The 26,218-nt window shown below is 34.3% G+C and overlaps 1 protein-coding gene across 1 annotated transcript in view; it reads right to left on the reverse strand.

Annotated features, from left to right (window-relative positions):
* The window catches only part of Sf3a1 (splicing factor 3a subunit 1), a 265,118-nt gene that overhangs the window by 16,480 nt on the left and 222,420 nt on the right, over nt 1-26,218 (reverse strand). Inside the window, exons 17-19 of the mRNA XM_090395253.1 lie at nt 22,866-23,236; nt 17,138-17,358; nt 6,350-6,451 (exon numbers count right to left, since the gene is read on the reverse strand). Coding sequence (XP_090251379.1) covers nt 6,350-6,451; nt 17,138-17,358; nt 22,866-23,236 — 694 coding nt within the window. The remainder of the gene's footprint in view (nt 1-6,349; nt 6,452-17,137; nt 17,359-22,865; nt 23,237-26,218) is intronic.

The following is a 26,218-nucleotide window of genomic DNA, read 5'->3' on the forward strand; positions in this document are numbered from 1 at the left end:
TCATGAGAGCAATGGTATTCCCTGTGATACTGTATGGATGTAAAAGTTGGACCCTGAGAAAGAGTGAAAGAAGGAAGAGAGATGCATTTGAATTATGAGTATGGAGACGCTTATTTAGAATACCATGGACTGAAAAGCAAACCAATAAATCAGTGATAGAAGAATAAAGCCAGATTGCTCTCTCGAAGCTATGATCATCAAAACAAAATAACAGTCTGGAGAAGATGATTATGCCTGCTAAAGTTGATGGAAGCAGGAGAAGGGTGGGAAGACCAAGAATTAGATGGCTGGATGGAGTTAAAGAAGCAACTGGAATGCACCTGGAAATTCTGAAAGATATGGCCAGGGACAGATCTGAATGGAGAGCGTATGTTCATAGAATCACCAGGAGTCAAAAACGACTCGATGGAACATAACAACAATAGCAATATTCATGATACTGTATCAGAAGAAAAAAAGAGCTTAGTCAATGACTAGCAGAGAAATTTTTCTGCCCCCCCCCCCCACCCCCATCCTCCAGCTGGTTCCCAGATAACTTTATCTTTGGGATTTTCCTTCCTAGAAGAAACTGGGGTTTACAACATGACTAAAGAAAATAAACTGTAGAATACTATTTAATATAAAAATCCTCATTGGATATTTACATTAATAATAATATTAGAACAAATTAGGAACACAAGATAATAGTGATTTTTATATTCTTGTGTGACTTTCATCTACACATGCTAGAAGAGTAATGCAACCTCTAAAGATATATGACCCCTAGAGATGATATGGGATATGATATTTGCAGAGTAGCTACCAACAGAATTCACCAAATATTCTCATCATTACAGAATGATAATTATCATTCTGTAATAATACTATAATTATAATATTATTTTTCACAAAACTATAGATCAGTAGTTTTCAGAAGTTATATACCAATGACCTCCAAATATTATTATTATTTCATGAGATCTCCAAGGACTCATTGTGGGAGCAAACACTATTATTAAACAATATTTACAAGTAGTATCGAATTCAGTATTTTATTCATATATTTTAAATCCCTTTATCTTTCAGTTAAATTTAAAAAACAAACAAACAGAGGATATTTTTTCTATTTTTATCAATTATATATATTTGTATTTTAAAATTATTTTTATATAATTAGGAAATCCTGCTCTAGAGACCAAATATAGAAACTTTTCAAGTAAGCAGGATAATGGTCTCACACCAGGTATTGGAATTCATCTCCCACCTAAAGACAATCACACATTCTTACCCATTGCAGGATTCAAATCTGCAACTCGTTTGTTGAAGATTAGAATGTTGATCACATGACCAACCAGGCTGCAATGATTCCAGACTTAATTCTAGTCTAGTCAATAACTAGAGGAATTTTTTCTACCCCCCCCCCCCCCCCACAATTATTTTTTCTCCAGCTGGTTCCCAGATTACTGATTGGTGCATATTGGTAGAGATTTTCCTTCCTGTGAGAAGCTAGGGTTTATAATCTCACAGTTCAAACAATCAAATGCCGATGCTTCTGGAGCCTGTAGCTATGCAACAGCATTCAAAATCTGGGAATGAAGCGGGAAACAATGCATCCATTGATGTAATGGCACAAGGCAAATTTTATAAAATACCACTTAGAATCAATACATTTATTTCTTACAAATCAAAATTTCTGATAAGATATTGAGTCCACAGGAGCAATACATACGCAATGACAATATGGAAAAATGCATAAGCAAGCCTGGAGATTTCACATACTAGAAGACAAAATGCATATATATCATATCCATGGTAAAAATTTAAAACGTGAGTCACTTTTTTATTGTCTGGCCAGTTGGCTAAGTGGTTAGCATATCCACTCTCCAGCCAAGAGGCTGCTGCAGGTTTGAATCCCATCATGGTAACAGATGTTTGTGATTGTCTTACTCTGAGTGAAAAGGGCATCTGTGACCCCAACACTTCTTCTAGCAGAAGGCATCACTCCCAAATCCCAGTGAGGTATGGGAGTGACTATACAGCATCTATGGACATCAAATGTGATTTTTTTTTCTTCTCAGTTATAGTATATAGTCACATTAATAGCTGAAAATGCATATTTTTAAGTAAAAATAATGTTATTTGGACAATGTGCTCCACATTCATTAAAAAACATATAATGATCACATCCTAATTATTTATCTTCAACTTGTAGACAATCTTAGTGCTTATTATGTATATATACACGCATGCTTTCTGGCCTAATGTCTAATTTTTGCATTAGACATTAGGCAGCTTGTGGTGCATCCAATCAACAGGCACCTATTTGGATAAGAAAGAAATGAAATGGACTGAAAATTTTGAACTAGCTCCACTAAACTGTATTCTGTATTGGCAAGCATGTGATGTGCTACTGTTTATAGATGAGATTTTTTATTATTTAATCTCTGTTCGACTGCATCAGTTGTTTAGATAGGATAATATTATTAATTTTTATTCAATATATACTCAGTTTTATGAGATTTTCTCTATAACAATTATTTCTATTTCCGAGTATATTTATACATGCACAAGGGTTCACTCTAATTGGTGCAATGATCTATTTACTGTTTCTTTCAGAATCCAAAAAAAAAAATCACTGACTCAAAACCAATTACAAAAATTAGACATTTAATAAAACAAAACAATATATACACACTTCAAACAAAATTACATAACTACAAAATTAATTGGATCCAAGGCCTTTTAAAATAATCTTACACTTAAGAGATCATCCATTTTCTAACTCATTCTATTACTGATTTGTTTAACATATACTTCATCACATCAACTCAACTAAACACTCTGTTTACACAATAACAAAATGTTCATAGTCAGTTTCTCTGTTAAGGCCCTTTTCCGAAGATATAAGATTCTCTTCTTCTTTTCATAGGATCCTTTCTCATCACCCTCATGTAGTGCACATTATTCCTCCTGACTCTGAAGTAAGATATTCTGAATTTACCGAAGTATAGGTACTGTTAATGAGTTTATAATGGAAGACTGTCAATAAGTAATAGGTAATTAAAAGAAGATATTGCTATTGACGTTCTAAAGGAATGTTCAAGGAAACGCTGATTGAAAATTTCATCTGTTTTAAGGACGCCGGATCATTTTTTGTTAATTTTTGTACCAGCAAAAAAGTTTCTTCTACTGCTTTATCTAAGTTGTTAAATTCCATCTCCTATCCAGTAGAAATAACAAACATTTCCGGCGTCCTTAAAACAGATGAAATTTTCAATCAGCGTTTCCTTGAACATTCCTTTAGAACGTCAATAGCAATATCTTCTTTTAATTACCTATTACTTATTGACAGTCTTCCATTATAAACTCACGGTTCTATGATTCCCTTTTCGGAATCTACTAAAATTAGTCACATAAAAGAAAACTTAATTTCCTCAGAACCCAAAAATTTGCTGGCCTGCATTCTCTTTTTTTTCCCAAACGCTCTCTTGTTTTTTTTCTCCGTTACTGCGATACTGAACGCTCTCTCTGTCAGCTGTCAATCACCCATCAAACTCCTCGGTGAGCATGCACACTCCATGAAAGTGGCAAGCGAGAAGCTAACTATAATGGCTGACATGTTGTCTCCATTAGCGCCAAGAGAATGTCTTCACAAAATACAACACTTAATATTTTAAACTACAATAAAATTTCTGAAAGTAACACAACTATCCAAATCCAGTAAGTACATAATTTTTTTTTAAATGCTTCACATTTCATTTTGACAAAATAACATCAATAACGGGCACATCGCAAGTGCCAACAATGCGTGTTTTGAAACCAAAACTAATAAACGTACTATAGTATGCCCAGAGATTCGAAACCCTTCGACACTTCTGCGCATGTCACAAAAAAGGAGAATCCATTCCAATAATAGGGTAATCAATCCGTCTTTGGGGATGAGTTTGTTTATTATTACAGGTCGGAAAATTTAGCTTTTCTTTTATGAACATTGAAGTTTTTAAACTAGTACAGCGACAGACAAGAAAGCACGTGATTTCGCATGTTGGCGACCAATTCGTACATCCTTCATTTCTCCCCTTCAGCATGAATCGACTATTCTTGGCAGAAAGTCAAGCAGAGATCTACAAAGTGTGGGCATACTATAACATAAACAATTTGTAAAAATATTCCAAATTTTAAATTATGATCATTTTTACACTACCATAATGAAAATTTGCATGCAGATTTCAAAATGGAAAATCAGCAAGTTGCACTGTCATTTTCCATTTTGAAATCTGCATGCATTTAGTAACAGTTGAACTAGTTAGAGTGTTTAGATTAAATTTTGTATAAAGTTTCTTATATGGGCCTCATACAAATTAGTTACAAACTGCTGTAGTGAAAAATAGCTTGACTTCAGAAATAACAAAATAAAAGTACATTTAGTTTGACAAACAAGAACAAGAATATATTTCCATTCCACTACTAATTTAAGCATTTTTATAACTGATGATGCAATTAATGGCATGCTTGAATATACAGGGTGATTATAATTAAAGTTCACATTTCAAAAGGCTGTAACTGGGTAACTACTCAGTGGAACAATTTAATATTTAACATGATGATGTGTGTGGTAATGGAATTTTATTTTGTACAAAAACCAACATTAGTTCTAAAAGTTGCCACTATGGTATTGCAATACCACAGGTATTACAATTACCGACTATGGCATTGCAATACCATAGTGGGTAATTCAAAATATCACATGATGTGTTGTGTGGTTAGACAAAAACACGTTCAATATGCTGTCTTCAGTTGTTGGCAATGTACTGAAATGGCAAAATTGCACACTCAACACAGAACATAGTTTCACTTGAAATTTTGTGGATAAGGCATGTAATGCTGGTTGTGAAGTCCACTAAATTAGTTATGTGTCCATGATAGACAACATCTTTGAGATATCCCTACAACCAAAAGTCGCAGGGGTTCAGATCCGGTGAGCGCAGTGGCCATGTTGTATAAAAATGGTGGCTGATGATTCTGTCCTCAGTAAAATATGTCTGAAGCAACCACTTGACAGGGTTGGTAATGTGAAGGGAAACACCACCAGGCTAGATTCAACACCATCAAGTGCTGAATGTAGGCACTGATGCTGTTGAAGTGTTGGAATCGCCTGATTAGCTAAGAGAGACTCACATAGCTGTCAATTAACAGTGCAGGTAACAAGTCCAGCAGGACCTAGCTCCTCACAAAAGAAAGGTCTGATAATGAATTCTGCTATAAAACCCAACAAATGGTGACCTTTGGGGAATGAAGCAGAATCTGTCGCATGATGTGTGGGTTTGCATTTGCTCAAATTCTGCAGTTGTGCGTATTCACAACACTGTCCAGATGGACATGAGCTTTGTCATTCCAGAAAATGTTCCATGGCCAGTCGTCGTCATTGTCCAGTTAAGCCTGAGCAAGAAACTGCAGTACTAATGTTTCTTGTGCACTCCAGTCAGGATTAAGCAACTGCTGAATGTGGGAAATCTTGTAAGGATAACAGTGCAGAATTTGCCTTATGACTTTGTGAACTGTGCTTACAGATTTGACTAAAGATCATGCAATATGCCATGCGCTGCTGCTGCTTCCTACGATATTTGTCATCCTTTTTTTACTCTAATGCTGTGGCTACTTCCTCAACTGTCTGCCGTTCGATGGGCTTCCATCATCTTCCAGGTTTGACATCTAAGAAACCTATCATTTCAAATTTCTGGATCATTTTGTGTAAACAATTTGCAGTCATAGTACCCATTTTTAATCCCTTTAATGTTCTGAATGTTACCAATGCTGTCAAGGCACAGCTGTTATTTTGATAAAACAACTTCATGAGAAGTGCACAATCTTTCAGTAATGGACATTGTGCTTTAACACATTGTCTGCTCACAGGCAATGAACTGACAAAAACAGTTGTTACCTGCTTATATAGAAGTTTCTTTCAAAGCACACATCATTGAGGACATTTGTCATTTGCATAAATGGTACAGTCACAGCATACCAGGAGTATCACATAATCTACATATATTTGCCATTTACCTTGAGGGTACATGGCAGGAATTTGATGATGATGATGATGATGAGATACAAGGGTTCTTTCTTCTGAAATATAAAACATTCTTGCAGAAAATGATTGCACTCCTCTAACATGGCAGAAACATTACCAACACACATAATAAATTGTGATATTACATGTTATAGTTTCAATAAAAATACACTCCATCAAACTTCCTCTTTATATTTTGATTCTTTCATTGTGAAGAATGTATAAATTGCATGCATTTATTTAGTAGTTTCAAGTAAGTGATACAATGGCAAATCAAAAAAGAAATCAATATATATAACTTACCATATCTGTAAGTGGCAAAGTCAAAGTAATACATTGACCATTCAATTTCCATTCAGCTTTTTCTGTCAGTTTAGGCACCTGAACTCTGAAAGTAACTGGGCTCTAGAAAAATAACAGAACAAAAAATATAAAAAAAATTATTTATTATTATTTTTTTTGCTCATTTTCAACATTTTTCTATGCTATTTCATTTTATAACTTCAGTTATATCAGTCTTAACAGATTTTCAGTTATAATGGATTTCTGCACAATTACCAAATAATAAAAATATCCGAGTTCTTAATTTTTTTTCTTTTCTTTTTTTTTTCCAAAATTCATCATCAAGGTGTAATCATATGATTTTAAGAGATGGGCAGTAGATTTGTTGACTATAATAACTGTTACAGACTAATGATACTAAAAAAAACTTTGGTATAAAAGATATGCATATAAGGAAATCTGCATGGGTTCAGACTGACAAAAATTATTGCAATGCATTTTGGTGGTGCATTTCTTTTCAATGAAGACAGAGTGGATCCTGATGATTATGATATCCCTGTGGTATCTGGATATAATGCAACTTACGATAGTGATAATGAAATTGAGATCAATATGAACAAGGAAGTAGATGAAGCTTGATATGATATAATACGAAGCTTGATTGCATCGCCAATTTAGCCTTATGGGTACCAAACGAATGATCATTATGGGTGACTTTAATTTTCCAAACATTGATTGGGTAGAAGGGAAATCTCATGATCAGAAAGTACAGGAATTTATTGAATTGTAGCGAGATAACTTTCTCAAGCAGCATGTGAAAGAAGGAACTCGAGGTCAAAGAGTGTTGGACTTGCTCATAGCATCAGAAGGGATCTTCTGTCAAGAATATGGCTTTTTTACCACCAATTGGTGACAGTGATCATGCTGTTCTTTCTTGGGAAGTATCTACTTGTATTGAAGCTCCGATTAAATCAGGCTACATGCTGAATTACAAAGCTGGAAATTATGATCAACTTAGAAGAATACTATCTTTGTTTATATAAAGAAACCTGTGGAGAATTCATGACTAAATAAAGACAAGTAAAACCACAGTAATAGGTTTTTTTAATATGTAAATATTTAGGCCTAAGTGTCTTAGGACATCGTCAGTACAGTTGAGAACAATACTAGAAATAACATACAGATAGGGCACATGGATACAATGGAATCCAAGTGTGTGCAGCAGTGCTTTCTAGCGTAAAAAAAAAAAAACATTAGATTATTTAGATTAAATTAAAATTAAAATTGAATTATTTTAGACAATTTTGTATGACAATTTCCCATACTTTAGGAATGGCAAGAACATCATTGTGATTTAGATTGGGTCTGTGAAGTAGGGCTTCAGCACTTTCTTTATATAAACGTTCATGTTTGTATGAAGATCTGTGCAGAAGTTTGGTCTTTTCCCAGTGGACCCTATGGTTTGGGTTTTCAACTCTGTAACTCCGTTGGGAGAGGCCGGATTTCTGTGGCTTGATCAGACGGATGTGATCTTGATGTTCAGAGATGCGTTTAAGAACAGATCTGCCTGTCTGCCCATAGTACGACAGTTTACAGGAGCATGGTACCTCGTACACGCCAGGTAGTAACAGAGGTGAGTTTGACTTTAGGCGAAGGGGTAACAACTTGCAGATCTGGTTGATGGGTTTGTAGGTCATAGCAAGATTGTATGTTTTCATAATTTTTGAAAGTCGCTCTGAGATGCCTTTGACATAAGATATGGGAATCCTATGGGCTTGTTCTTGTCTGGGTTGATGCATGGAGAAGTGGCTGATGATTTTTTGAGTAGTTTTAGGATTGTAGATCTGGTTAGGGCTTTGGCTGTATTTTTGATTATTTCCAATTCTTGTTTTAGAGATTCCTCAGAGGAGCAAAAACTGTGTGGTCTGGTTAACAGTGATTTGATGATGCCAAATTTTTGAGAAGGATGATGAGCAGAAGAGTTGCAGATATAGTGACCTGAAAAGGTCGGCTTTCGATAGACAGAAGTGGAGATGGAACCGTCTTCTTTTCTTTGGATGTGTAAATCCAGGAAAGAGATACCATGTGGAGATTCTTTTTCTAACGTAAATTTGATGCAGGGGTGAAGAAGGTTTATTTTATCTAGAAACAGATGTAGCTCTTGTTTGGAATGACCCCAGACTGCAAAGACGTCATCGACATAACATAGCCAGATTTTTGGTTTGGGGTTGAAACGTGAAAATTTTTTTCTCAAGATCTTCTATAAACAGTCTGCCAAGTTAGGCAATAAGGGGGACCCCATAGCTGTTCCCTCCTCTTGCTTGTAGATTTTTTCTTTCCAAGTGAAGTAACCAGAAGTAATTGTAAATTTGAATAGTTCAACAATATGAGACAGAAATTTTTGAGTTAACAGGTCCACTGTTTCCTTATGGGGGATATTAGTGAAGAGGGAGACAATGTCGAAGCTAATTAGCATGTCGGTTTCCAACAGTTGAGTGTCTTTTATTTTAGCATGGAACTCTGTGGAATTTTTAATTGATGAGGCTGAGTGGCCAATATGGGGACAGAGAAGGTTAGATAAGAATTTTGCTAAAAAGACTTGACCCGAGGACTGAACCCTGAGGTGTACCTCAGGGTTCAGTCCTTGGGCCATTATTGTTCAATCTATACATTAATTACATCAAGCAGGGTCTATCATCAAGATTTGCAATTGTTTGCTGATGATGAGATGATAGGCATGGCAATCAGGGATGCTACTGATATTCAGCAATAACAAAATGATTTCAATAGACTGGAAATCTGGGCAAACGAAAATGGCTATCAGTTTAATGTTAGTAAGTGTAAAGTTATGCACTTTGGCATGCTTAGAGTTCCAGCGTCATATTATATTAGTGGGGTTATGCTACAAGAAACTGAAGAGGCAAGAGATTTTGGTTTATTTTGGATAAGAATTTTGGATAAGAATTCAAAAATTCAAAGGTCACATAGCAAAAGTTGCAAATACAACTCAGAGGATGATTGCTATGTTGAAGCGAACCTTGACATGTAAGGATAAGGAATTAATTTTGCCTCTTTATAAGGCTTTGATAAGACCACACTTGGATTATTGTGTGCAGATTTGGTCTCCCGGGTTACAAGGGGATAAAGAAGCTGTGGAAAGGGTGCAAAGAAGAGTTACAAAGATGATATCCGGATTATGGGATTTAGATTATGAGGACAGATTGCGAGTATGTGGATTACAGACTCTGGTTAACAGGAGAAAGAGGGGTGATACGATAGAGGTTTATAAACTATGAATGGGTGTTATGCATTTCAACTGATGAAATTTTTTGTTATATGGAAGGCGGGGAGAGAACATGGGGGCATCCATGGAAGTTAAATTTATTTGCAGTCAAGAAAGGGGTAAGAGCTAGGTTTTTCTCCCAGAGAGCAGTGAGTGAGTGGAATAATTTGCCCTTACGGGTAGTGAGTGCATCTAGTGTGAATGAATTCAAGGGTAGGTATGATAGCTGGGTTGGATAATTTACAGCCTCCCTCAATGAGTCCTTGACTCCCTGGAGGTCTCAGATGATAATAATAATAATACTATGATACTTGTGATTCTGGTGAGAACTTTAACACATTTGTTTTCTTAAACTAGAAGCACATCTTTGGGTTTAAAAAAACAAACCCCCATTTTTTTTTTTTAAAAAATTAACATAAAACTGAGCTACAGTATGCTAGAAAACTGAAAATTTATGTTATTTTAATTTACTTCAGAAATATTGGACTTCAGTTATTACAGCAACTTGTCTAGAACATTGAAAAATAACCAAAGTTGAGTGATTTACTATATTACAATTTTTCTTGGAAAAAAGCTTACTGTATTTTTTTTTCTTTTCTTTTATTACTGAACTCATTTCAAATACTAAATGTTTCATTATTAAGTATTAATGAAAAATGAAATTGTAAGTTGATACACACACACAGGTGTTCCTGACTTTATGAGTTAATTCATTCCTAGTGCATGTTCATAAAGCAAAAATTTGTAAGGGCAGGAATTTATTTCTCATAGGCATAATGTTAAAAAGAGGAGGTTACATTCTCAACAATGAAATTTGACAACAGTAATGTTAAATAAAGGTCCACAAAACAACAGCTTAATAGTTTAGCATACTGTGTTAGTTTTAGCATATTACTATTAACCTTAGTAATACAATTTGAAATAAGACAAAACAGAAAAAACAAAATGCTACACAATCACTCTTTAATAGCAATTAGAGGATGGTTGTCGAGAAAGAGCATGTCACTGACTCTCTCTCTCTCTAATAGTAGTTAAAGATAATCTATGTCATGCTCTCATCTGCCTGAACAGGCAAGCACATGCACAGTAGCACTGTACTGTACAGCTGCGTTAATGGTTTGAAATGCCATATTTATGAATGTTTAGCACTTGCTTATTGCAATTAATATTTATATTTTCAACTTTTGTTGATACCTGGGGGGGGGGGATATTCGTAAATCCAGGAACATGTAAAGCAGAAATTGCTCTGGTCCAGACTTTTTCAGTAGTTTATTATAGCAAGTTTCTGTTACAAAAACCTGAAATTATGATAATACCTTCCCAGGCTGATGAAAATTTTAATGACATTTGGTAACAACTTTATTTGATAATCACTTTAGGATTAAACTTGTAAAATAATTTTAAATAGACAATTTAATGGCAATAATTAGGTATAAGACATGACAATATATTGTGCCAAATTGAAGTGAGAGTGAAGAGTCAGAAAGTGAAACTTGAAAGTATATGATATATATCTTATCTATATATTGGGTTGTTGCAAATGAAATGGCTGATTTTAAGGACGATTGAAAAAGAAGAGAATAAAAAGAAGAAGAATACCTGTTTAATCAAATTATCTCCAGCAGCATCAATGCATTGTTTCGGACGTGTGGCAAGGTAATTTATAATACATTTGTAAAAATCAGTGTCTCTGGAAGTGATGAAGTCCTTCACTGCCCGATAAATCGATGTGTCATTGGCAAAGCATTTCTTGGACAAAAAATGGCTCAAGTGCCGGAAAAAATGGTAATCTGTTGGGGAAATGTCAGGAGAGTATGGAGGATGAGGCACAATTTCTTATCTCAAATTATTGATTTGCTGTATGGTTGACACTGCCATATGTGGTCGGGCATTATCCTGAAGCAATAGGATTCCATGTCTATTCACAAGTGCTGGTTGCTTAAGGCACAATTTGTCATGCATTTGCCGCATATCTGTACAATATCGAGCTGCATTTATCGTTTCACCTCGTGGAAGGAATGAGTAGTGAATAACACCAGCAGAAGACCACCATACAGTAAACATCTTCATTGGATGCAGATGTGCCTTTGGAGTCCTTCCTGGAGCGTCTTTCACTCCAATCCACTGCGATGAACATGTAAGATTGTCACAGAACATCCACTTCTCATCCACAGTCACAATTCGTTGCAGGAACCTTTCTTCTTTACTTCTTAAGAGAGAAGAGCACACTTTCAAACCCCGTGCTTTGTTTTCATCAGTGAGTTTGTGAGGCACCCACTTGTCGAGCTTCCTTACTTTTCCTATTATTGCCAAGTGCCGCGAAACAGTTGAGAAGTGTACATTTAGTGTCTGGGCGATCTCTCAGTTTGGGGAAATGGATCTGATTCGATTAAATCCTTTAATTCATTCGAATCAACGGAGGAAGGACGATGGCCACGGGGTTCGTTTTGTAGCCTCAAATCTCCTGAGCGAAATTTTGCAAACCAATGGCGAGTGGATCTCTCATCAGTTGTTCCTCCACCAAATGCTTTATTGATGTTTTTTACTGCAGCCACTACAGAATTTCCCAATTTGAACTCATAAAGGTATAGCAACCTTAATTGACTGGGTTCCATGATTGACTTGATGTCGGTAGTATTCAATGTTTAATGCTCGTTGAACGAAACAATACTACAATTGTATCATCCACGTGTGATGCTGTCACATGACATAAAAAATTTGCATATACCTCAGCGCTTGCTTTCTTCAGCAACCAGTAGAAACCTGACAGTCATTCAACGGCCATTTCATTTGCAACAACCCAATATAATGTTTCATTAATCAGTCATGCACCTAGGACATCTTCAAAAATGAAATCTACTAGGCAACAGTGATGTGATGTGTAAACACACATCACATCACTGTAGCAACCTCTGTTGCTACAGATTAAAATTGTTCAGAATTGTATTTTAGATTGTCTATATTTTCAAGAAATTATCGTGTTTGTGGACAGAGTTGTGCTAATCGTACAGTTTGCTTTTGACAGAATACAATATGAAAGACTGTTGAGAAAAATCCAGGAATCTTTTAGTGTTCAACTCTTGGATGATAAAAGTATCAACTACCTTTATTTGCAAAGAATAAATGGAAAACTAGAGCAAATAAAAGAAAATTATGATATAGAGATAGAATGGGATAATTCATGTATTAAATGTATTAATAAATGCAGCAACAGAATGCCTCAGAACAAAAAATTAAATGGAAGAGAAGAAAGGGAATAAGAAACTGGGATAAAGACATTGAAGCGATAATCAAAGATAAGAAAGAAGTATATAAACAATGGATAAACACAAAATCACTAGAAGCAAAAATTAATTACAAATACAAAAGTGCAATAGCACAAAAAAGCATATCTAAAAAAAAATAGAAAAACATGGGATAACTTCATAGCAAAATTAGAAAGAGATCTTATTGTGAAGAGACCAAATACATACAAAATTCTACGGATTATGAATAAGGAGCTAAAAGAAAAAGTGAAACTTGAAATAATCAAGGAGAAAACCTGGCTTGACTTCTTCCAAAACTTATGGCAAGACAGTAACAAATCTAAAACTGACATAATGCTTACCACTAACTGTACAGTAGAAGAAATAACATTACAAGAAACCCAACAAGTAATAAAGCAAAACAAATCAGGCAAATCCTCTGGCGAAGATGGAATAAAAATAGAACTTATAAGATATGCAGGTATCCTATTCATCAAACGACTTTTAAAATTATTTAACAATATCTGGCAGGAAGGAAAAATCTCAGAAAGTTGGAATAAGGCAATTATCATCCCAATATATAAAAAAGACGATAAGTGCAACTGTGAAAACTACAGAGGAATAAGGCTTCAAAACTTAAATGTAGGAGATAAACTTTGCAAAGAACAAAATGGCTTTCAAAAAGGATGATCATTAATTGACCCAAGAATCTTCATCTATATAGATATTAAATAACAGTGATGACATTGGGCATCCTTGACGGATCCTTCTGTTTATTGATTTCCATTCTGTAACTTTTTCATTGATTCTTACAGCTGACTTGGAGTGTTTAGATTCTTGAGTTTTGTTCCTTAATACTCTGTCAAAGGCTTTCTGGTAGTCTACAAATGATATGCATGTTTCCATATTAACTACTAGAAAGCCTTTGGCAGAGTCTTAAGGAATAAATTGTGGACCATACTCAAGAATCTAAACATTCCCAATCAGTTGTAAGAATCAATGAAAAAGTTACAGAATGGAAATAAATAAACAGCGGGATCCATCAAGGATGCCCAATGTCATCACTGTTATTTAATATCTATATAGATGAATTATTAAGAAATGGAAGGAAAATGTAAAATCGGCATTTAAACTGGATCGTGGAACTACATTTAATACCCTTTTGTTTTTGCAGATGATCAAATAATCATAGCAAGAAGTGAAGATGAACTCTAAAAAGTAAAATCATGATTGAAAATAAAATTTTAGAACAAATTAACTGCTTCAAATACCCTGGATGTGCTTTACCATATACCAAAGAAGCTGACATTGACATCAAAATTTCGAATTTTCTAAAGATAACAGGAATGATCAATAATATTTTAAAACCTAACCAAGTTCAAAAGCATACAAGAATAAGCGTTTATAAAGTTTTGGCAAGACCTTCTCAACTGTACAGAAGTTTATTATCGACTATAAAAACTGCAGAAGAAAAAAGAATAGAATGGAGAAATGAAATTCATGCGAAGGACAGCAGGCTATACTCTTTGGGACAAAAGAAGCAGCACAGAAAATATGCAAAGAACTAAAAATAGACTCAGTATTAGACAAAATATATATGAATACTCATATAATTCATTCAAATTATATGAGTACCGAAAGAAGTGGATTGACCATATCGAAAAAATGGACAATTCAAGACCACCCAAAAAAATACTCCGATACTACCCAGGTGGAAGACATAAGTCAGAGACAACCAAGAAAAAGATGAAAAGAGACTGGAACAGGCCACTGTGTCTAAATCCCTGAAAGGATGATGATGAAGACTGTTGCATAAATTGGAGAATAGGGAATCATCATCATCAAATTCCTGCCATGTACCCTCAAGGGGTGTACAGGATATGATAGTACTACATGAAAAAAAAAAATTACATCATTACTAACTTCCTAGCTACAATTTTCCTCCAAATCAGTCTGTTACTTGTTAAGACTCCAACATTATCAGATCTTATATTTCTATCGTCTAAGGCACTTTGTACCGTATCAACCCACCTATATCTTGGTCTTCCTCTGGGTCGTTTTGCTGCCAACCTGGCAGAGAACACTTGTTTTGCTAATCTTTCCTCGCCCATTCTGTTTAAGTGACCATACCACCTGAGATTAGCTCTGCTAACGCATTCCAGGATGTTGACAATGTCAAGTTCTTTCCTAATATCCTCCATTTTAATATGATATTGCCATTGATGCCATCTGTTCACGCCTATAATCTTTCTCAGGACTCTCATATCTGCGGTCTCTAGTCTTTGGTCAAGTGTTTTACTTCTGACCCAGCTCTCAGATTCATAAGTTAAAATTGGTTTGAACACTGTCTTGTATACAGCTAATTTAGTGTTCCGACTAATTTCTCTCTTATTCCATATGAATTTATTCAACTGACTTCCCACCATACCAGCTTTGCTAATTCTGTTGTCTATTTCTATATTTAATTTACCATCTTCAGTAAAAATCGTGTCTAAGTAGCTGAAATGTTTTACTTGTTCCACAGGTTCTCCATTCACAACACAGTTGACATTTTCAATGATTCTGCCTATTTTCATTGTCTTTTGTCTTTTTATTGCTGACCTTCATACCATATCTATTACAACAGCTATTCAATTTAGTCAGAGAATCTTGCAGACTTGTAGCGGATTTATTTATAAGTATAACATCATCCGCAAAGAGCTGACATTAACATCTCCAATTTTGATATCATGTTTAATACCACTTTCCTTCATAATGTGATCCATATAGATAACGAATAACAGAGGGGATAATGTACATCCTTATTATCCCAGTTCCATATTGAGAGAATATGGAACTGGATTATAAAATAGTAGCGTAGATATGAGGATGGCTGACTGATATATCAAAAAGTGGTATAACGAGGGATGCGAGTCCAAGATTTAAAGTAACCAGTGGTGTACTACAAGGATCAGTCCTTGGTCCATTGTTATTCAATCTGTACATTAATGACAAAGGATTTGACAGGCAATTTACAGCTGTTTGCTGATGATGCAAAGATAGGTAGGGTAATCAGGAATACAACTGATATGCAGTACTTAAAAAATGATTTAGAGGCTGGAATTGGTGGCATGTGAAAATGGCTATCAGTTCATTGTTAATAAATGTAAAGTCATGTGCATGTGATTAGATATCCAATGTCATATTATATTGGTGGGATTATGCTAGAAGAAACTGATCAGGCTAGGGATCTTGGAGTTTCAGTATATAGGAAATTGAAGTTTTAGGTAACATATCAAAGAGTGCATGTACAACTCAGAGGATAATCGCAATGCTAAAATGAACTTAGATATGTAAAGATAAGGAAATTATTTTGCTTCTTCACAAACTTTTGATAAGACCTCACTTGGACTATTGTTTGCAGGCTTTGTCTTTTTGTTTCTATGATTATTCTGATACAGAGGAGAGAGAGTGCAAAGGAGGGTGTTAAAAATGATAAAAACAGAAGAAAGAGATTATATGATTGAGAATTAAAAACTTCTGAAAGGGTGATGTGGGATTTCAGTATATGGAATTTTTCATTTTATGGTGGTGGGGAAAGGACAAGAGAGCAATCTTGGAAGTTGAGTATGAATGCCGTCAATAAGGGATGAAAGTTAGATTTTTCTCTCATAGAGTGGTAGATGATTGGAATGAATTGCCAGTGGATGCTGTGTGTGTGTAAGTAGTGTGAATGAATTCAAGAACAAGTATGACAGCTGGTGTTGGTAGTATGTGGCCTCCCTCGACATGTTCCTGACTCCCTCTTAATAATAATAACATTGGAGTCCTGACAGATAAGACTAATTTGAAGGAAAACTGTCAATAGGACATTAGTAGTAATGTTAACTTTTCATGTAGTACTATCATAGTATCCAGGATATCCCATCTCCACTATTTGAGTACATATCATCAGAAATTTCATGCTGCTATTAGCAAATAACAGAATTGTCTATACTAAATATGCCCCACAACAGTTTTAGATTCAATTACTATGATAATACACAAATTTGCAAAATATACCATTTTTATGATTAGAATGTATGGAATCATTTCCTTACTTCTTTCAAACAGAGAATGAAAAGGACTTCTACTTGTTATGCAAGTATTAAATCTGTTTCATTAAATATATGAACAAACAACCAAAATTCCACAGTCAATACTATGCCGATAACATAAGAGTAAAATGTTAATGATTTATAATAACCAATCATGATAATTCATAATTATATTCATGAGACAGATAGTTCGATCAGAACACACCTTGTTTGTTTTTAAAAATTCTTCTTCTGATATAAGAGATTCTTCTGTTTTTTGCTTTTTTGCTGGTGGCTCTTCTTCAGAATCAGCTCCTATTTTTACCATTGAAACTGTAGCAGATGATGGAGCTGGTTCATGTGGTGGTGGAGGTAATGGCACAATAGGTGGACCAAATGGTGCACCAGGTGGAAGAGGAGGACCCATGGGAGGTCTTTGAGGCAAACCTAATACACAAATATTATTACATTAAATTACAGTTAGTGAAACACATTATATTATTGTGCAGCAAAAAATAATTTAACTTTTTGTTAATAATATAATTTAACTACTTTAGAAAAATTGTTCTATCACTAAAATTTCATTTATTAAAAAAACTAAATTAATTTAGAGCATCTCAATATTTAGTTTTCATATAAAGCTCAAACTCAGCTTTCTGAGACTGCTTTTAATTTGTTATCACTATTAATAAAGCCTTTCTAAATCTAGAAAACAAAAAGCAAAGATTCTCTTTATGCTTATTATTACCATCACACAGGTATCTCCATGGAGTTCAAAGAAAATTCATACCAACTTCTCATATCTTTCCTTGAACCCATTCACTGACAAAACCTCATGATAGACTCTGGCAACCCATCCAGTCATTCACCACTTTCTAAGTTAAAAATTTATCCAGAGACTTCTTCTGACCACACTCTTATTCATTTTCCTTGGTTGACCTTGTTCTCCATCTTCTACTCCATCCCTTCCCAAAGTTGTGCGCTGAAAAATTTCCTCTGCATCAATTCTATAAAACACTTTTAGTAATTTATGTTTCAATCATCCTATCTTTTCCACCCATCAACCCAACTTTTGCAACCCAAAAATCCTCAATCTATCCTCATAGGAAGCATTCCTATGGATCATCTCTACTGCTTCTCATCCCCAAGGATTCTAATACACCAAGCATGTCAAACTCAAAGGCTAATACAGGCCAAATAAACGAGGTTTAAGTTTATGTGGGGGCGCAAAAAGCAAAAACTTCAATTTTCATATAAACGCAGGTTTGTTTTGAAAAGTTCAGTATAACAAAAGAATAAGAACAACGATAAAATTAATGTTTTCTCCCTGACACTTCGCATCTCTTCTCTTCCACCTATCTTTCCTACTTCGGGGGAAATCTTGTTCGCAGTGATTACTTTCAAAACTGATCCAAGGTGAATGTCAGTAATTCTGAATCTGACAGGAGACTTATTTCCCTTCATAATTGTAAATAACTGCTCACACCGATAAGTACTTCCAAACATGGATATAATTTCATATGTGAATTTTCAAGTATTTTTAAACCTGGCCGGTAAATATTTGTAAAATCCAGACATGCCAACTTCACTGAATTTTGCTTTCAAATCTGAATTGCACTGGATCTCAGTTACCTCTATTTGCATTTGATTAGGTACTGATTCAATATTTATTGAAAAAAATCAAAGAAAACAAAGAAAACTTGTCTTCCAAAAATTTAAAATCTGTAAACCTCGTTTCAAATTTAGTTCTAAGCCTTACAATTTTTTTTGCGTATTTTTGATACGATGCAGTTTCACTTAAACTTTGTTCATGTTGCATGCCAGAAAGTGTGTTAAATCTTCATTTTTCAACTGCTTTTCCCAAAGAACTAGTTTACATTTGAATGCCTTAACTTGGTCACAGATGTTTGTAATGATCTGATCTCTTCCTTGCAGTTTTAAATTTAAATCATATAAGTGTTTTATTATATCGACCATGAAGGATAAATCTTGCAACCACACTGTGTCAAAAAACAGGCTTGTGTCTTGATTTTTAGTTATTAAGAACTGACATATTTCTTCTTTCAAGTCACAGAATTGTTTAAGAATCTTAGAGCAGGATAGCCAACGTACCTCGGTATATTAGGACAAACCGGAATATTTGCTGTCTAATTCATTTAAGAAAGCAGAGAACTGTCGCTGATTTAAGCCTAGAGATTTCATGAAATTAATGATTTTTTTGATAGATGCCAACACATTTTCCATGCTTATTACTTTCGCGCATAATACTTCTTGATGTATAATGCAATGCGTATGATGAATCTTGGATCTGTCATAAATTTCACTTTGTTTTTTTTGAAGTAATGCCACGAAACCATTGTTTTTTCCGATCATAGGAGCTCCATCTGTAGCTACAGAAGTTAATTTTGACAGAGGTAGATTGTATTTTTGCAGAAGTTCAAAAACACAATTAAATATATCTTGTCCTGTACTAGTGTTATGCATTGGTACTAGTTCCAATAATTTCTCAAAAATGTTGAAATCCGTGTCGCAAGCACAAAGAAACACAGCTAATTGAGCTATGCCCCCCAACGTCCGTACTCTCGTCACATGCAATGGAAAAAGCTTCGAAACTAGATGATTTTGCTTTGATCTGAACTTAAATTGTCGGCCAAATCAGTAATTCTTTCTACAACTGTATTCCAAGACAAAGAGATTGTTTGAAAAGCCTTCATATTTTCAGGACAAATAATTTCTGTAACGGTTTCAAGTGTTTAGCTATCAACTCTGACAAGATGTAGCTTGTATGCACCACTGCTTCACTTTGTGGTGATACTTTAGTAAACATGAACTGTTGTTTTTTCAGTCCTGACTTGAGCTCATTCAACTTTTCTTGTCTCATTAATCCCTCGTAATTATCATATTTTGATTTATGTTGTTCATAGTGACGATTAATGTTGTATAACTTTGGTACACTGATAACATTATTACATATTAAGCAGATTATTTTATTTTTTACTTCACAGCAAAAATACTCCAATTCCCACTTTTCTTGGAAATTTCGATGTTCATCAGCAATTTTCTGTTTATTACTATCACTTCGTTTCGATAGAGACATGCTGAATACAAATGACTGATAAAAATTAATAATCGTTAGCATAAAATAATAGAATATTTTAATAAAAAACTGATATTTTTTCTTGAACATCAACTTACTAGACACTAAATAACTGCACAAATTAATAAGCGTAACGTAAATAAACTTATTTTTCTTGTTCACCGAAAGCGAAATATTTCCTGTTACACACACCAAACAAGACTGATGACTAGACATGGGCGTCGCACTGGCACATGATAGTAGGTATATAATCGGCTGGTAGAAATAGTGGGGGAAATGGTTCACCTGCATGTAAAGGAAATGCATGCAACATGGCAATATGTAGTAATCACTGTCATTGCCAAACGTTTGGCTGGGCCGCGCGTGGCCCGTGAGTTTGATACCCATGTAATACACAATACAAGTTTTAGTTTTGCATGAATTCTACAAACTTAGGTATTTTGGTATTATTTTCATCCTCTTACCTGCATTTTTACAGAAAATTAAAATTGTTCACATTATACAAAAAAAGTGCCAATATAAAAAATAGCAATATGTTTAGATTAGGCTGATGGATGGAATTACATTCTAAGATAAAAGACACTGCTAACAGGCATAAATATATAAATAAATAAATAGATATAAAATTATATAAGTGGATATTAGATCCAGCATTATTTCAAAGCCGAACGTAGAAACTATGAAAGTTCCGTAAAAATAAGTAGCACTGAAGTTCACAAGGGGTGTTCTCACTTCAGTTGAAAATTGTAATCTGATAAGTGTTTAAGACATTGGTTGTGGAAGATCGTTCAGCATGCAATGAATGAGCACTACAAGGTTTGTCAAATGAAGAAGAGTAACAAACCATACTCATCATTGGCTAAACTATGGAGAGGATTTGAGGTTACTTAGAGGTCATTTATGAATGAAAGTACATAGCCCCAGGATACCCCTAGTACTGGTGGGGGAAATATGAAGAGAAAAAGTCATCCAGTATAACTGGTACCTGAACAACTGCAGTTTCCTCTCTGGAAACTGCAGTTGGCTAAGTAGGCTTCTAGGCTATACTAAATCTGATTAAATACACTGGAAATAACCACTTGAGCTTCTCCAAACTTTTACATAATACAAATTATGTAATTAACACATCCATTAATTAGTTAGTCAACTAATGAAGGAGATGAATGCTGATGACCTCTCCATTTTTTCAAACAGCCAAGATTAAGGAGAGGGGTGAATTTTACAATTAAATTTTGTAATGGGTTGAATTAAAGTTTAGTTTGCTTTACATGCTATATAGACAAAGTCTTCTTCAAGACCTTAGAAACAATACAGGATAGGATAATTCTGAAGTAAACATTTTAAGCACAACTGGATAAATAACATCAACACCAGAAATCTTATTAGTAGCTAAACTACTCAGGATTCTGCTAATGTCCCTTTTGAGGCAAGTAACGAACAGTTCTTATAGCGGGAGGTAATTTGCCTTGCTTATCTATACAAAAGTTGTAAGAGGACAATGATTCCAGGAGCACAATTTTATCTTGAGATGATACCATCTGGTTGTAAGAGATATGGAACTATGGAAGGAAAGAAAAGTGCACTATGCTATTAGTAAGGAACACGAGGGTGCAACTGCTATCTTGAACACAATGTTTTTTTTTTTTTCCTGTACTTACTTGGTCCTTTCAAAACTGGATTTGATGATTTTTTGTAGCTGTAGTGTAGGTTGAGTGTGAAGCAAGATTTTTGTCTTGCATCACCTTTAGTATGCTAAATATCCAGCATCCAAGGCTTGACTCCAATTAAAATTTCCAATTAAAAATTCTGTCCACTATATTATGAGGAGGAATTTTGACAGGAATGGAGGATGAAGGCCTTCATTTCAACAAGAACAGTAATCAAACAATGGGAAGGAAGGGCAGAAATAATAGAAGTCATTGCATTTTGCACCATCATAGGGCTTTTAGGGCAATCAGGCTGAGAGCGGTTTGTTGTTTTCTATGTAAATTAGATTATATGAACATAAATTCAACAGCAATTACTATTAAAGAAATTATCTGTAAAATATTTACATGTGGTTAACTATTATATGTTAATTACAAATCATCTACATATTTTCATTTCAATGGAAACTTTGAAGATAATATTATATTTTGGTAACTTGGTGGGAAGAGTTCTTAAGTCAATTTATAATAAATTGCCCTCATCTATATAAACTGCATCTGTTCTTCTGACTACTTTGTTGAAGTTGAAAAATTCTGCCGCCTATGTATGAAATTGGCTAACTCACCTTCAGTTGAAAACATCCTTATGAAGGTTCTTTGCATTATCCTGAAATGGTATCTGATGATGACATTCAGTTGGAAAGCCCTAGATTTGAATCCTGCATAGGATAATCTCTCCAAGCAAATATTGCAATGTTATAATAGATCTCATTGAATAATAAATATCTTTTTCCCTTAATATGTTAAGCTCAATCGCCTGTCATGACCAATTCATATTAGACTTGTCTTCATATAAATCTCAGTAATGCTTTTAAAGTGTAGTTAATCTTATCTACATAGACTCTTAAGTTTATTACTTGCAACATCTTATAGCTGGTTTGCCTATTTTGCAAGAAATAAAACACAATATCAAATGTATTTATCATCAATTATTTCTATTTAATACATTAATCATTTCTATAGAGAAGAATTTCTATGAATAATTATAAAAGAAATTTGTCTGATCATATTGGATATTTTTAAAAAAAAAGTTATTTCCAGGTTATTTCATTATTCAACAATTGATTAAATTTAATATGATTAAGAAATACTGATGATATCATTTATATAATTTCGTTAAATTATAAAATACATGAACAAATAATGCTTACCAAGCATAGGTGGTGGCTGCAAATGGGGAGGTGCTCCAGGAGGAGGCAAAGGTGCTATCATGAGACCTTGTGGTGGAGGGATTAATGACTGAGGTGGTGGAGGAGGAATAATGCCAGGGATAGGAGTTGGAGCAGGTACAGATATAGGTGGTGGAGGGGGAACTCTTTGTACCAAGCCTGAAGTAGGTGGAGGAGGAGGTGGGGGAGGAGGAGGAGGAGGAGGAGGTGGAGCTTGTGATTTTGATGGTCCACTTGTAACAGATGACATTATATTGCTGTTAGATACTATATTGGGGTTAGAACTTAAAGACAAAGATGCCAATGATGATTGTGGTTTTGATGGACCAATTCTTTCTTTTTCTTCATCAGGCCTAATGAATTACAACATATGATGAAAATTCAAAGATATGTGAATTATTAATTCATATAACAATTTAAGAATATTCTAGGTAAATTATTTTGTGGCAGCATTGGAAAATCATAATAAATCTTTTAATAAATCATACAAGTGTATTGGTGCTGTGTAGGTGGAACTAAATTGGCATTATTCTCATTGCATAAATTAAAGAAATAGTTGAAAGTAAAAAAATATACAATATATAGCAATAACTAGTATATTAACTGAACTAACAAACATGCTGTTCTCTGCATGAGAGGGAAACACATTTCCAAGTATCTCATAAGAAAAATGCATTAAATAAATAGAGTAATCACAAGCAAGTTATGTAAGTATTCTTTGATTAAATTACCCATTTTACTAAGAGTAATCCCAAATAAAAGAGTTCTGTATGTTTGTAACATTTAAATAAAGCAGTCAAATTTAAGTGTCTTCTCTATACTTATTATTTATACAAAATACAAAAGTCCCAGAGGATTGACATGCAATGGGAGAGATGAGCACACATAACAAATCGGATTTGGAAAAAATTTGTCAACAAGAAACCAGTTGTTGTTCTTCCTATAATTCCAATGGGACATCATCAAATTATTGATACCTACCCTCAATGAACATATGGAATACAATGACAGCAAGAGATGAAAAGTTTACATTATTACTAATTTCCTATCAACAATTCAGGAATCAGAATATGCGTTTTTTCCTTGTTTTTTTTTTTTTTTTTTTTAAATTATAAGATATTAGCTCACTATAAATATATTTGTAATGGTTATGCATCAGTATTTGGAAGCTTTTTTGGGATGGAACTAATTCCGCTTTTTTTTTTTTTTTTTTAAAGTGCTTCCGTAGCGCAATTGGAAGAACGACGGTACGTTGTGCCCTTCAGTTAGAAAAGGGCTAAGTTCGATTCTCATCATGATGGGAGGAATCTTTACATGGATTTTTTCAATCAATGGTGAGTTAGACGATCTTATACGGAAGTAGCAGGGTTTTTTTCTCCTGAAAACTCGGGTATTTCATCCCGCATACAGACAAATCGGCCCTTCAGAACCCACGCAATTTACAGACAAAAATACTAATTGTGGTAGTGACAGTGGGCAGTAGATGGCGTTGATGTAGATGATTGGTAGTAGAGGTGGAGACGGAGAATTGTACAGTAGGTGTCCTCCTACGATGAGTCTTCGGACTCCTTGGAGGTGTCACGAATAATAATAATAATTTTCCTCCAAATAAATCTGCCAGGATGCCAATATGATTATATCTTATATAGTGGATTCCAGTAAATTGGGCCACATCGGAAATAGCATAATTTGGCTCAATTAAACAAAGTTGAAGATCAAGAGTTTAAAAGGTGTATCTACGTAAGACAAAATCCGAGTTTAGACTGGTTTTTAATTTATTGCATAACAGATTGCCATAAAAATAACTTAATTTATGCACATATTAAGCTTGCTTGCAGTTCTTAGCTGTTAATGACACTGCAGGAATTGATCAAGCATAACTTTTTTTTTTTTTTTTTTTTGAATTGACTGCAATTAAACAAAATCAGCACGAATATTTAGTGCATGTATAATATTGCCTTCCTGCATGAAACAGTCATAATCCAGTAATAAATTTTTTAGTGTCCTGGGTAGTCGCAATTAAACAAAATCAGTGCAAGTATTTAGTGCAGGTATAATATTGCCCTCCTGCATAAAACAGATCATAATCCAGTAATAAATTTTTTAGTGTCCTGGGTAGTCGCAATTAAACAAAATCAGTGCAGGTATAAAACTCACCACATGCCTCTCTGGCTGAATCAATCAGGGTTTTCTTCAAGGTTTGCCACTGAATTTTCAAGGCTTGGTTCCTGTTCTCAAACTCTTTCATTTTTTCTTCAATAATCTTTGCATATTTTAGTCTACAGTTCACATCTGAGAGCTGCTCAATTTTTATTCACTTTAAAACTTTCTTACATGTTATTCTTTTCAATATGAAATTCAATTTTATCCTGCTCAAGACTAAATAGTGATCAGTTACAATTTCAAATCCTCTGTACACTCTGGTGTCCTGCACCAGGGAGAAAACATCACTATCAACAATAACATAGTCAATGAGACTTTTCTTATTCCTTGCCTCTTCTCTCCATGTGAACTTGTGCACATTTTTATGTTGGAACATGGTGTTAGTAATAACTAGTCCATATCCTGAGCAGAAATCCAACAGGTATTTGCCATTATTATTAGCTTTGCTCCTTTCTTCAAATTTTCCCAAAATATTTCTGTGTGTCTGACAATCACTTCCTACTCTGCTATTTAGATCCCCAACAAGGACCAACATTTTCTTGTTAATGCTACAAATTCTGAACGAGCCTTTAAATTACAATGTGAGCTGAAGAACTGTATGTCTGGATATAGCGAGCTGTATAAATAATTAGTAAAATCTTCATCGCAAAGTTTAATCACTGATTACATTGTCAGAAGAAAAAAAATCAGCATAGAAGGAGGGTGAAGCAAAAGCTAATTCTGTATGTGAAGAATCATTGCCTTTACCATACAGATCTCATGCGCTGACTATCTCTTCTGGTGATGAAAGTTATTTCACACTAGTTCGCAAATGTTGTCAAATATTGTCTAATAACAACGATAATTCTGATGAAAAAATGTAAAAAAAATTGTTACTTTTAAAAATGAAATGAATAAAGCTTTAAAAAAAACTTAGGCATTCTTATTTTCCCAAATTTTTATAAACTTTTTTTATGTGAGTTTATTTATTTTAACTCGTTGCTTCGGTTTTATGGGGTTTTAGAAAATTATGGAACGTATCCCTAATTTTTCAACGTAAATTAGGTCGTTTTTGTGTGATTTTTTATATGCAGTTTTCTGTGGAATGTATCTACCGCATAAAAAGAGCTCCGACTGTATATATATATTTGAATCACTATACTGAATTTTTTTTTGTTGAAAAATTCAGCAAA

This window comes from Typopeltis vanoorti, chromosome 7 (genome assembly GCF_054136105.1).
Source record: "Typopeltis vanoorti isolate ZY-2024b chromosome 7, IOZ_Tvanoo_1.0, whole genome shotgun sequence".
Lineage (NCBI taxonomy): Eukaryota > Metazoa > Arthropoda > Arachnida > Uropygi > Thelyphonidae > Typopeltis > Typopeltis vanoorti.